This window comes from Myiozetetes cayanensis, unplaced genomic scaffold (genome assembly GCF_022539395.1).
Source record: "Myiozetetes cayanensis isolate MyiCay16 unplaced genomic scaffold, myiCay2020 scf33, whole genome shotgun sequence".
NCBI classification, from domain to species: Eukaryota; Metazoa; Chordata; class Aves; order Passeriformes; family Tyrannidae; genus Myiozetetes; species Myiozetetes cayanensis.
Genome location: NW_026087555.1, coordinates 748,857 through 760,997, shown reverse-complemented (window position 1 = coordinate 760,997; position 12,141 = coordinate 748,857). Strand labels below are relative to the sequence as shown.

General features: G+C 38.3%; 1 protein-coding gene across 11 annotated transcripts in view; it reads right to left on the bottom strand.

Moving 5' to 3' along the window:
* WDFY3 (WD repeat and FYVE domain containing 3) overlaps positions 1 to 12,141 on the bottom strand; it is a 167,039-nt gene that overhangs the window by 46,309 nt on the left and 108,589 nt on the right. For all 11 annotated transcript variants that reach the window (XM_050327291.1, XM_050327290.1, XM_050327292.1 and 8 more), the window contains 9 exons: positions 11,639 to 11,820; positions 9,849 to 10,080; positions 8,416 to 8,576; positions 7,204 to 7,315; positions 6,739 to 6,929; positions 5,487 to 5,639; positions 3,067 to 3,140; positions 2,799 to 2,960; positions 1,282 to 1,376 (listed from right to left, as the gene is read on the bottom strand). In XM_050327291.1, coding sequence (XP_050183248.1) covers positions 1,282 to 1,376; positions 2,799 to 2,960; positions 3,067 to 3,140; positions 5,487 to 5,639; positions 6,739 to 6,929; positions 7,204 to 7,315; positions 8,416 to 8,576; positions 9,849 to 10,080; positions 11,639 to 11,820 — 1,362 coding nt within the window. The remainder of the gene's footprint in view (positions 1 to 1,281; positions 1,377 to 2,798; positions 2,961 to 3,066; positions 3,141 to 5,486; positions 5,640 to 6,738; positions 6,930 to 7,203; positions 7,316 to 8,415; positions 8,577 to 9,848; positions 10,081 to 11,638; positions 11,821 to 12,141) is intronic.

The window sequence follows — 12,141 nt, the reverse complement described above, 5'->3', positions numbered from 1 at the left end:
GTGAACACCACTAGCCTAAAAGTTTCTCTTCCTCTGCCTCAAAAGCTTCTCTCTCCATTCCTGCCACATCCTGAATTTCTCCCCAAGGTTCTTCAGTCCCCCAGACAGGCAAAAAACAGCTCAGGCTGTGGTTAGCCTGGGAAAAAAAAATCATGGCTGGTCTGTAGTGAGAACACCAATCCAGATCTCTCTGCAATATCCACAACCTCTTTTTTTATTAAAAAACTCAAATTTATTCATCTTTGAGACGACAAAAAGCAAAAGTATTGAGAAGGAAGAGGTGAGGCACAGCAGAAAAATGATGAATCCCACTGGACCACAGAATGGTTTGGGTTGGAAGGGAGCTTTAAAAATCATGTAGTTCCAAACTCCTCTGCTATAGGTAGGGACACCTTTCAGTAGAGCAGGTTGCTTGCTCAAAGTTCCATCCAACTTCCAAGGATGGGGCATCCACAATTTCTCCAGGTAACCTGTTCCAGAGCCTCACCACCTGACAGTAAAGAATTTGTTCCTAATATCTAATCTAAACCTACTTTCAGTTTAAAGCCATTCCCCCTTATCCCATCACTATGTGCCCTAGTGGAAAGTCTCTCTGCAGAATGTGCAGACTGTCTCAACCTTATTTGTCAGGAAACCAGACCAATAAAACTAAAGCAGAAATACTTCTCTCTCACTTGTCCCTGTTCACCAGTATATTCCCAAGAGATGCAGAAATATAGCACCTTTAGGTACTCCTTCTAGTTATGTGGGTGACATCCGCTGTGGGACTAAAGCACTTCTGTTGAGGGAGACTGACTGAAAATGCAACTGCATAAGCCTTTTATCTTTAGGAAAACAAGGGCAGAAATGGTCTCAAAACAACTCAATATAAAAATTATTGAGGACAGTAACTTTTTTTTTGCCTAAGAAAAATAAGTAGGTTGTCTTAGTCAATTCTTTCACTTCTTCCACACCTGGAGGGAAGATGCACTTAGTAACCAGTTGTCTTTTTTTTCCCCTGTCCACATAAAGAAGCAGAGATGCACAGCTGATTTGTAGGAGCAAGTGAAGGAAAGAGAACAAAACCATACAGTGTTAAATGAGGGAAACAAAATAAAAGTAAACAGGTTTTGCTCTGCTTTGCATTCAATACTGAAAACCATACCAGTACTAACTGGTAGCCAAGTTATAACAAAATTACAACATTGCTAATGACAGTATTTCTACATTTCATGTGTTCAAGCACAGAAGAGATCACAAAGTATTTTTATTCTACTGCTTCTAAGCAATGTCAACCCTTACCACTGTCAAGCTTCTCTTCATTGTTTATTTCCATGACCACAAACTTCTCACAGACTGCAAACGTAGGTAAAGTGGAAGAGATGAACTGTCCAAACCTTGATGTATATAGAAAAAACATGACTCACTGATATGACAGATGCATTCTCATCTATCAGTCATTCACCTTAAATATAAAACTGTGACACTAGTGACAGGGTGATATCCAGAAATGTCAGCTTTCTCACATCTAAAGATTGAGGAAAATTGTCTCTAATTGAAGTAACTAGCCAAAACCCAAATTAACTTGTAGTAATTAATGGAATCTTTGCAGACAAGTCTGCAGGTAAGGGACTCAGAAAATGCTAAGATTCAAGAAAGATGATATCTCAGAGTCCTAGTAAAACGAACACCTCAAGTTAAGGAGAGAACAAAAACATTATTCTCAACCCCTTAGAGATGAACAATTATTTCATCAATTGTTACAGTGATTACTCAACTCTGGAATAAGATTTATGTCTATAGCTTGAGGTTATGTAACTCAAGGTCATGGGTTTCTATGACAAGACGTTGATGTAGTCAAAGAAAGGAGATGCAATATATTCCTCTTTCTGCTGCAAATAACCTTAAATGATCCCTAGACAGTGTAACTTTTCCAGAGTTATGCAATATTTTTCATTTTTTATTTCCAGGAAGGAAAACAAGGAAAATTCAGACAGACATCCTACAATCTGTTCTGTAACCATTTAAGCTTAAAATCAATGGTTTTATTCTTGAATCATTTTTTTGTTCTGTATAATTAAAGCAAAGACAGGTCAGATGTTCAGGTTGAGGCTTCTGATACCTTTAATTGTAGTTAAAGTAAGAAGCTGAAAACATGACCACTCATATGCAAAGAACTCCCAAGCCCTGCAATATGTTATCCATTTTCTTTATAATGAAATGGGAGATCAGAAAAATCAAGTTATCAAGGGTTTCAACTAATTTTAAAGCATTTAAAATACTCCTGTATTTATGAATTGCAATAATTTGTGTAATTTCCATCAGTCTGAATTAATGGCACCGTATCTGACAGTCTTAAATATTTTTTTTAATACCGTGATGATTAAGAAAAAATCTGTAACTAAACCTTTCACTCAGGATAGTAATTAAAACTGCACTTTAACCTGAAGTATCATTACAGCTCCTCTCAAGTAATAATCATAATATTCAATAATGGTATTTAAGAGAAGTGCTCAGTGCTTCCCATGAACAAGGGAGTTGCAATTCAGCACCTTTAACTTTTCACCTGTAGAACATTAAGCCAGTTTGATAATCCAGTCATACCTGATCAGATACAAACTGAAAATAATATGCAAATCAAGGCTTTAACATACTGGCTATGTCTAGTTCAGTCTAGTTCTTTGAGAAGCAAAAAAAAGAATCAGTATATGAGTATTCCATATTACACACTCCATGGCCAAATGATCATTTAGTATTTTTGACAGAGATCACAATATAATAAAGACAAGAAAGAGAGAACTATCAATGGTGTGGGCTACCTGAGTAAGTCATAGCTGCTGGGGAAGCCTTGAAGCAAAAAGCTCAGCACATTACTAATTGCAGCAATAGTGGGCTGGGACAGAGACATGTCTCGAAGAGTCAGGAGCAGTCTTGGGATGAGCTGGAATTCTCTCATTAACTTTGCATTCTTTGCTGCTTCGCTGGAAGAAGGAAAGAAAGGAGGTAGCAATTTAAAATTAATTGGGGTATCCTCTACATGTTACCTAATCCTGTAAGTCCCATTACCAGGCTTGCATTGGCTCATACCTTGACTCTGTGAGAAGTTCAATGAAGTGCTCAAATAATGACAGATGAAGCTCGTAGGGTGCATGAAGCCAGACCTGAAATACAGAACAAACAATGATGTGTTTGGTGCACAAACTGACTTCAAGAATAAAAATGGACATTAAAGTACCAAAGTTTATGAAAGGCTTGAAGAGATTAAAACCATTCCTGCGCACGACTATTTACCTGGCCATAAACAAACACACACTTCCAAACATTTATATTCTCTGTCAGCGTATCATGCTGAGAACTTCTAAAGAGTTCTAGACGAAAAGTTACACAATTATCTGGAATGCTTCTTCAAACAGATGGTGCAGAGCAGTTATCAGGGCTGATGTCAAATGCTGTATTAAGTTTATCTGGCTTAATTGAAGATTTTTATCTTTGTAAAATTAACCTACTATCTTCTGCCTAGATTAAACTCAAGGTCTTCCCTGATTTTGATTTTTTTTTTTGCCCAGCATTTCCTGCATTTAAATTATTTAGATTCTCTATAAAAAAGAAAAAAATCAATTGTTCAATCAATAGAAGAAATAAAAGATATAAAACCCAGAAAGCTCACAGTTATAGCTGCAAATCTTAAAATTGACTTGCTATAGAACAAAGCATAATTAATACTCGTGCTCTGGTGTATAAAACTGGCTTAAATGAAAAGCTTTCTAGCTTTTGCTTTTCTTCTAATCTTATAATCTAAAATGATGAGAACAAATCTTTTAATTTTCCTGTTCCGCATGAGTAAGAACATCTAATTTATCCAATTTAAGTGAAATGCTTGGGTCACTGATTTCTGAATGCAGAAAAAATAAATAATTAAAAAACAAAACCAAAAAAAACCACAAAAAACCCTAACTAAGCAAAAAAAAGTTTCTTCTTAGTACTCACAGACCTACTACCTGCACGTTTTTAATTTTTTTTTAATCTGTTGAGTGCATTAATTCTCCAGTTGCTCTTGGTCTTCAGGGAATAAAGAGACAGGCACAAACTAAACAACATGAAATTGCATCTTTTGTAGTTGCTTCTGAGAGGCTATACACCACTGATAAAATTTCTCAGCTGGTTCTTTTACAGGGGAAGAAAACAAAAAGGGGAAAAAAAAAAAAAAAGAGTACTCTTCCACAGAATTAATTTACAGCCCCACTGTAGGAGCTGGGCTGTGATTCACACTCTTCTCTGCTAAGTGTTCACCTAACTTAGGATCTCTACTACAAACATCACCTCTTGCAGATGTAGTAACTTCTATTAAGTTTACGTTTAATTTTCTGCGGACAAAGGAAGCATTTTGTAACTTATAAGGCTTGTTAAAGATTAACTAGTTACATGATACTGAAAAACCTATGTTTAGACACAGCACAAGCTTATTCCTTGTTTTAACATTATATTAAAAAAAAAAAAGAAAAAAAATGGAAACTTTGTTGGATGACAAATTTCCTCTGTTTTATAACCCTACTAAGGTTAAAAAACCCGAGGCTCATTTCCTCTTCCTATGTGCTTCAATTAGAGCATATTGTTGATTTTGACAAGTGGGGACGTGGGGTGACTTGAAGAGGTTGAGAAAAAGCAAACTTAACAAAACCAGCTGATTTTATTAAAATAAATGCTATAGTAAGCAGCAGGAGCTTTTTTCATAGACAAGACCCTTCCAAAAGGTTTTCAGGAGTGCTCTGAAATACTCAAATAGACATCTACAAAAAGGAAGTGGGTAAGTCTGTAAAGTCATTTGTGCAAGATGGACTTGTGATATTAAGTCAGTACCTATAACTAGCTTAGCAGTAGTAGTAGTACTTTTATTTATTTATTTATTTTAGTATCTGTGAGTCAGAATTCCTTTACTCAGCCTGTGTTAGGTACAGATAACACCAAAGGAGCAAACAGTAAAGGACAAGATCTACGAATCGTTTATCAGCCTCTACCACATTAGCATTTCCTTCTGAACTTCGCTACTTTCCTTAGTTTAACAAAACTACACTTAAATATTTCACAGGTTGTGAAAGACGAATTTTAACTCCCTTACTACTCCCTGCAGGAGATATATGATAAAATGATTACCATGTTTCGTGTTGAAAGTTTACCTATTACTGTTACTTTCAGTGCATCTTTCATGCCTTGACACGTGCACTGCAGTAGAACACAAGGGTTACAAGAAGTTGATGAACCAAAAACTACGAAATGTATCCTCTAGAACAACATAAAGCATAAACATCTGTGGCACCCATTCAGTGCTTCTGCAGTGATTCAAGCTATTTCAGCAGCAAAAGTCACCAATAATCTTGTTGCTCAGTTGCTTTACTGTACTATGTAAGAAACAGTAAGTTCTCAGGATAACAACCTAGTTTGCTGTTGTTCAATGTTTAAGGTAATCACTATCCAGCATCACCACCACTTCTCTGTGCAGCTTTACATACTTCAAAATCACAGAGCAGATCCTGGAAGGCAGCAGAATTTGGAATAATGGATGTCTCGTGCCCGCTATCAACAGTTCCCACCAAGGAAAAGGTCAGATGGAGGATGTGGCTGTTCAGAAGGGATCGTTTCTTCTTTAGCAGCATTGCCAGCAACTGGAACAAGTAAACAGAAAAGGAATTAGCAGCCAATGAGCACACAGCAATGTTGTCTAAGCACAAAAAGTACCGATGAATGTCTGCATCCCTTCTTAGAAGGTCCTTAAAGTACACCTGATAAAAGAGCTTGAAAGTGGCATTACAGTTGGCTACAAAAGAGGCACATCCAGGACATCCTCCAGCTCATAAAACATCTGTTTTACACTGCAGACAGTATCTAGGCCCTGAGGATTAGGTGCACAGACAAACACACCTTTCAGCTCTCTGGCAGTCGTCACAGTTTTAGAATCTCTCCCAAACCACACTATTTGGTGATGTCAATACAAGTGGAATGTAAGGTCATATGTGATGATCCACTGACTACTTACGGTACAAGGAGGACACTGTCTCGGTTATTTTGGTCAAAAGTAAGCCAAGGTCTGCAACAGGCTACTTGGAATGATATGTTGTGACATAACTACACCAGGCATCAGCTCTACAGGGTCTGTAAATGCACTGCCCAAACCACAGAGCTTTCTGTTGCAGTAAAGCAGTCTTCATGAGGAACATAAAATTCATGGCTCATGTGAAGATCTTTTCAAATCAGCCAACCAATCCTTCTGCATAACTGACTGCCCTTTCCCCATCCTGATGGAGACGTAATAGGTCTTCAGCTTGAAAGCAAACAGTCTCACCAACCACAAGTCTGTGCAGTCTCCTCAGAATGATGATTCTGGGAGTCCACTTATTGGTCTCCATGTGTCCCTATCCCCCTCTCTCGCTGGCAGATCAGAGAGACAGAAGACTTGCAGAGATAGATTCAAAAATCATGGATAAAGAATCATCTAAGTACCACAGTTGTGCTCTTATGTGCTGTCAATGAAGGCTCAGTTTCACCAAAGCAGCTAAACGTGCACAACGGCTTAGCAAAAAAATTTCCCCCTCTCCTTTAAAAGCCATCCTAAATAACTCATCTGTGCTAATTAGCCAAGAGCTCAGTAAACTTGAGAACAGAAACTCAGGTTACCACAATACAACAGGGAATTTCCATGGGAACTGCTGTGACAGACAGTGAAATTCAATCAGTGTGATCTGTTTTAAGACATTTCTTACATACCTGATAACCCCTGATTCTTTCCATCTCTTTGCTGGCCAGTGGATTGCTCTTTACCACACAGACCAAGGCCTTTACAGCTGCATACAAGCCTTCCACATCTGATGCCATGGCTACAAGTCCCAGAATAGCAGCAGCTCCACCAATGTACTGCAGTGTAGTGGCAACAGGCTTGGGCACAAATGTTCTTACTCCTAAGCATAGGCAGAGAAAATATATTAGAATAAAATAAAATATAATGACCTAAGGTAAAGTAATTATAGTATATTTTCATAATGATACATCATACAAATAAAACAAGTATCCTATAATAGCAAAAAAAGGATAACTATATCCATGGAATTAAAAAATGTTCAATAAATATAACAATGCACCATTCATCAATTACACGATTTATCTTCTAGATTTAAGTTCTTATTGACAAGTAATTAATCATTTTTAAACATTATTCTCCAGTACTCAACTCACCCAAATACCCTATCAAAGCTGCACCAATGGAGCGTGCTGGTCCATTCAAATGCCCTGCTGAGTTATGGAGCAGCTTCACAGGCGTGGCATTTTCATGAGAAGAAATTGCCAGCTGAAGAAAACAAGAAAAAAAAGTAGGGGTTGAAGTGAAGATTTTTTTTTAATGCAAGTCTAGATAGAACTTGTGTATTTTCCTCCTGTGATAAGGAGTAACATGTAACAAAACAGAAGTAGAGTCATTAAGACAATCTCTGAAGTTAAGAGAAATCTCCAGTCTCCAAAGTTTAGGGAAGATGAATCTAACTTCTAAATCAATCCCACTAGACCATAGAACAAGTTTGGGTTGAAAGGGACATTTAAAAATAATCTAGTTCAATCCACTTCCTGTGGGCAAGGACATCTTTCACTATATCAGGTTGCTCAAAGCACCACCCAACCTGACCTCAAACACTTCCAGGAACTGAGCATTCACAGCTTCTCTAGGCAATTTCTTCTGGTGCCTCACCACCCTCACCATCAAAAGTTTCATCCTTATGCCCAATATAAATCCAGCTTCTTCCAGTTTAAAACCACTGCCCCTTGTCCTATCACAACAGACTCTGCCAAAAAAAAAAGTCTTTCTCCATTATTCTTGTAAGCCTCCCACAGGTACTGGAAGGCTCCCATAAGGTCCTCCTGAAGCCTCTTCTTCAGGTTGAGTCAGCCTAAGTCTCAGCCTTTCCTCATAGATGGTCTTTTGAAAAAAAATTCACTGACTTCTAACGCACTTCGAAGAAGAAAGTAAACTAATGTTCTGGTTCCCAGATACGAGTCACGACCCCAGGAGTAAGGTAACAGCTCTGTTCATCTGCAACAGCAGAAATATTGTTCAACAACATAATCTTAACTGTGTTTCAACAGAAGAATAAATATCATCTACATTTAAAAAGACAAAATACCTCCAGTAGGTGCTAAGATACAGGACTAACAGTAAATCCAAGAATGCATATAAAATTTAGGAGTAATTTCAAGGATATGAATAAAATGTAGGGGTACCAGTCTTCCTCTTTCTCCCCCTCTTCCCACCCCTCACCCCGCCCCCCTCCAAAAACAGCAGTCATCATGGATAACTCTCCTGACAAGTACCTTATTGTTCCTGGTTGCATTGACTAACTAAGAAGTTAAAAGAAAGCAACAAGTCACACAGGTTAACCAACTGATTTCCCAACATACCTGTTTGGCAATAGCTTTACTATCCAACTTGTTGTAAACTTTCCTTATTTTTGCTACTGTAAATGAAGAAACTGACAGTGCGTAGAGACCAAAAGACACCTTCTCTTCTGGTACCAAAGATACTGGAGATGGATGGATTCCTTCAGACTTTGAATCTTTGCCTTAAAGACAAAATAAAAGTTCATTTCAGTAACAGCACTGTTTTCCTTTTCAGTTTCAAGAGTAAAATCTTAAGAAATTTATATTGCAGGATAAGTATAGAGGAAAGATTTGCAAATAGCTGAGATGTGATATTGTCCAGCCTAAGGGCTGCTCACTTCCCTTCCCATCTGAAGGAAAACAAAGTAATCGAAAACCAGAGAAGTACTGGGTACATCTGCATCTCAGTGTGTGAAAAGACTTTCTACAATGATTTACTAGAAAAAACACGTTTCAAAAGAAGCAAGACTCAAGAAGAATAGACAACTGTATCTTTAATATTTTCTATCCACTGCTCTGAAAGTGGATGCTTCTTGAGAGGCACTGCAAGCACTGTGATTGACAGTTGTCTACAACCTCAGAGGAAGCATGCAAAACTCAGCATCTAAAAGCTCAACACAGAAATTCACTTCTGCAGCTCCCTTCAGGTCAAAAGGTGCAACCCTGGTGAACCACATGAATGGAATTTAAAAAGCATGAAGGCTCCTCACCTAACACAGAAACAAGAGACAAGCTGGGCATCTACATGATTTGTTGAAACAGAGTCAAGTCTGTCAAACCTCACTTGGGTGAGAATAGTTCACTTGGGCATCTGAATATTTAAAAACAGGGCTATGGACACACACTTCTAACAAGGTTATTTAAATCTTTTTGTGTTGCACTTCCCTCAATTTCAGAGAAGAACACTTACAAAATATAACAGAATTACCCATTTTTGCTAGCTACAAATATTTAAAGGTTTAAATACTTAAAGACTATTGGCTGCACCACAATCTCTCCCTGTTTAACATTTCTTCTCAGTTGACCCATTTGGGCCTTACAAATGACATTTCAAGAGAGCTGTGTTTGAAGTACAGAATAGATTGCAGATTTGCAAATGAGTGTTATCACCAGAAGCTGACAGGTTAAAGTGCCTTTCTAATTTCACTTTCTACAGATAAATATAATATACAGTACAAATAATGACAGCTTTAAGCATTTCTAACTAGTTTAAACCGAAGCAAGGAATAGAAGCACTTCTATCTATCCTATCTCAGTACAAGAACTACCAGAAGTACGTTAAAACAGTAATTTGGATTTCTATCATCCTCTTCAATAGCAGCTACTAATCTTCTTACTATGAACAGCCATGGCTTTTCCCCTCTGCCACTGCATACTCTCTCACCCCTTCTGCACACAAAAGATTTCCACCACACCCAGGCCAAGCTACCAGCTGCCATTTGAACTGTACTTACATGGCACATATACTGCTTGGAAGCTTCCGACGTAATTTGGCCCCAGCTCGTAGATGGTGCTGATTCCTGGGGCAGGCAAAACCTCCTCCAGGAAATGCGTGGGGCCCAAACGCCACACCAAGGACGAGAGCTGGCGCTGTGCGGGCGGGGTGCCAATGTAGGCGTAAACGGTGCTGACCACAGGTGGATTGGCAGAACCAGAGCCACTGGGGCTGCTGTGAATGTAGTGAAGCTGTAAAGGAGAGAAACGCAGGGAAGTTACTGCGAGAGCACGGGTACTGCGGCAAGATCAGAAATTTGGGAAAGCGTTTTTGCACACCAGGGGAGGTATCGAACATCTGCTATGGAACATATGGTCTTCTGATACTGTGCTGAAATAGGCAGTGAAAAACATTACACTGAAAGTAAATGCAAAGACCAGAAGTTAAATGGCTTTCAAAAGATGAAGCTGTATATGGCAGCACAGGGCGAAAATATGAGGATTCTATGATTAAAGAAGCTGTACCTTGATTCTAAAAACATGGTGCTCTATGACCATCATTGTTTTTTGCAAAAACAGTAAGACAATCTCAAAGTTGTGATCTTTCTCCTTTTTCACCCAGTGAAAACATACCTTTGGTAATTATACTGTTTTAAGCTGAAGTGCAAATGTGATGAACTAAATTCAATACGATTTTTCAAACAATAAAGCAAATACATGAGTAAGATCCTGGCCTATATATAATGACAATAATAATCTCACAGGCTTTTTCTATCTGCATTGTAAAAATTCTGTTACCAGCTATTCAACGTAGTCATGTATGACAAGACAGATGGCCAGACACACGCTCATGTATCACAGCTATTAGCAGAACAAGTTACTCTAGTCCTCTTTCTGCAGAAGGAATACTGCAAGGTAAACTTTGAAAGACAACATATGGTTGCCTATGTACAGTAACATTAGCTAATTTACACCCCACACCATGTTTTGCTTTCTCCCTTAAAGCCTACACTTGCCAAGCGATGTTTGGTTATCTCTTACGAGTTCGGAGTACTTTGTGTTCAGTGGACAGGCCCACAGCAATCTTCCCTGCTCTCTGCTTTTGGCCTCCAAGTTTCTTCCATGTAACAAGAAGATACTGACCTTTACAACTAACTGTGGTGTGTCATCTACAATCAATGAATAAAAACACTGGACACCTTGGGATGTTATTTCTGGGGTGGGAATAGGGTTGGGAAAGGAACAACCTGAACAGATTATTCTATAGGCAATGATTAGATTGGCAAAGCTGTGTAATTTTCCTATTATTCAGTCTTAGATCTGCTACATGGTCCTGGGATAAGTCATCTTCTGCTTTTTATGATCCTTCTAATTAGTTAGCAGTATAGCTGTGCCACACTTGCCTCACAATCCATGTAACACGTTTACCTTTTATCTTCTCCTCTTAAGAGGACTAGGGTTGGGTCTGAGCGGTGTAGTGAGCAAAGACTCCTTTTTTCCCCAAGGCTCTTCATTTTGTGTTTTTACTTGTTTGTTGTTTTGTTGGTTGTTTTGTTTGGGGTTTTTTGTTGTATTGGGGGGTTGGTGGGGTTTTTTTGCCTTTTCTGTGTGTTTGGGGTTTTTTTGTTTTGGTTTTTTTTTATTTATTTATTATTTATTTTTTGCTTTTTCTTCTGGTGGTGAGGGGGAGAGGGGATGGTGTTGGTTTGTCTTGTTCATGTTTTTTGTGGTTTTTCTGTGCATAAATTATGCAAACACAGAGAAAAATCACTCCAAGCAGTAAAAATGAGGTTTGAAAGATTTATATTACCTTAACAGTGTTAACAAGCTGTCCATCGAGGTAGAGAGCAGCTGTGCTGTTCTTTAGCATGCCTTTACTCATGACCAGAACTAGGTGATGCCACTGGCCTTCCACAATGAGGTCACCGCAGCGGAAACGGGCACAACAGGGAAGAATTTCATAAAACGATGATTCCTCACTGAAGTCATCAACTAAAGGAAAAATATCAGTTAGTGGGCTCCAGTAAGAGCTTAAAACAGACAAATATGTAATCAGAATTTATGCAATATGAACTACAGCAGTACATTAAAGCCATTTTTCTGAAAGCAAGTAAGTGACAAAAACACAGCAATATAAGAATAAAACCATACAATTAACAAGTATTACTTTCGACTTTCAAATTCAAGGACTGAACGAATGAAATCAGATTTTCTGGGAAAGTATTCCGACCAAATAGTCCCAGTCTGACAGGCTGACAATCCTTAAATACTTGCACATTAACAAACCATTACAGTTTTGGTATTATCAGCAAC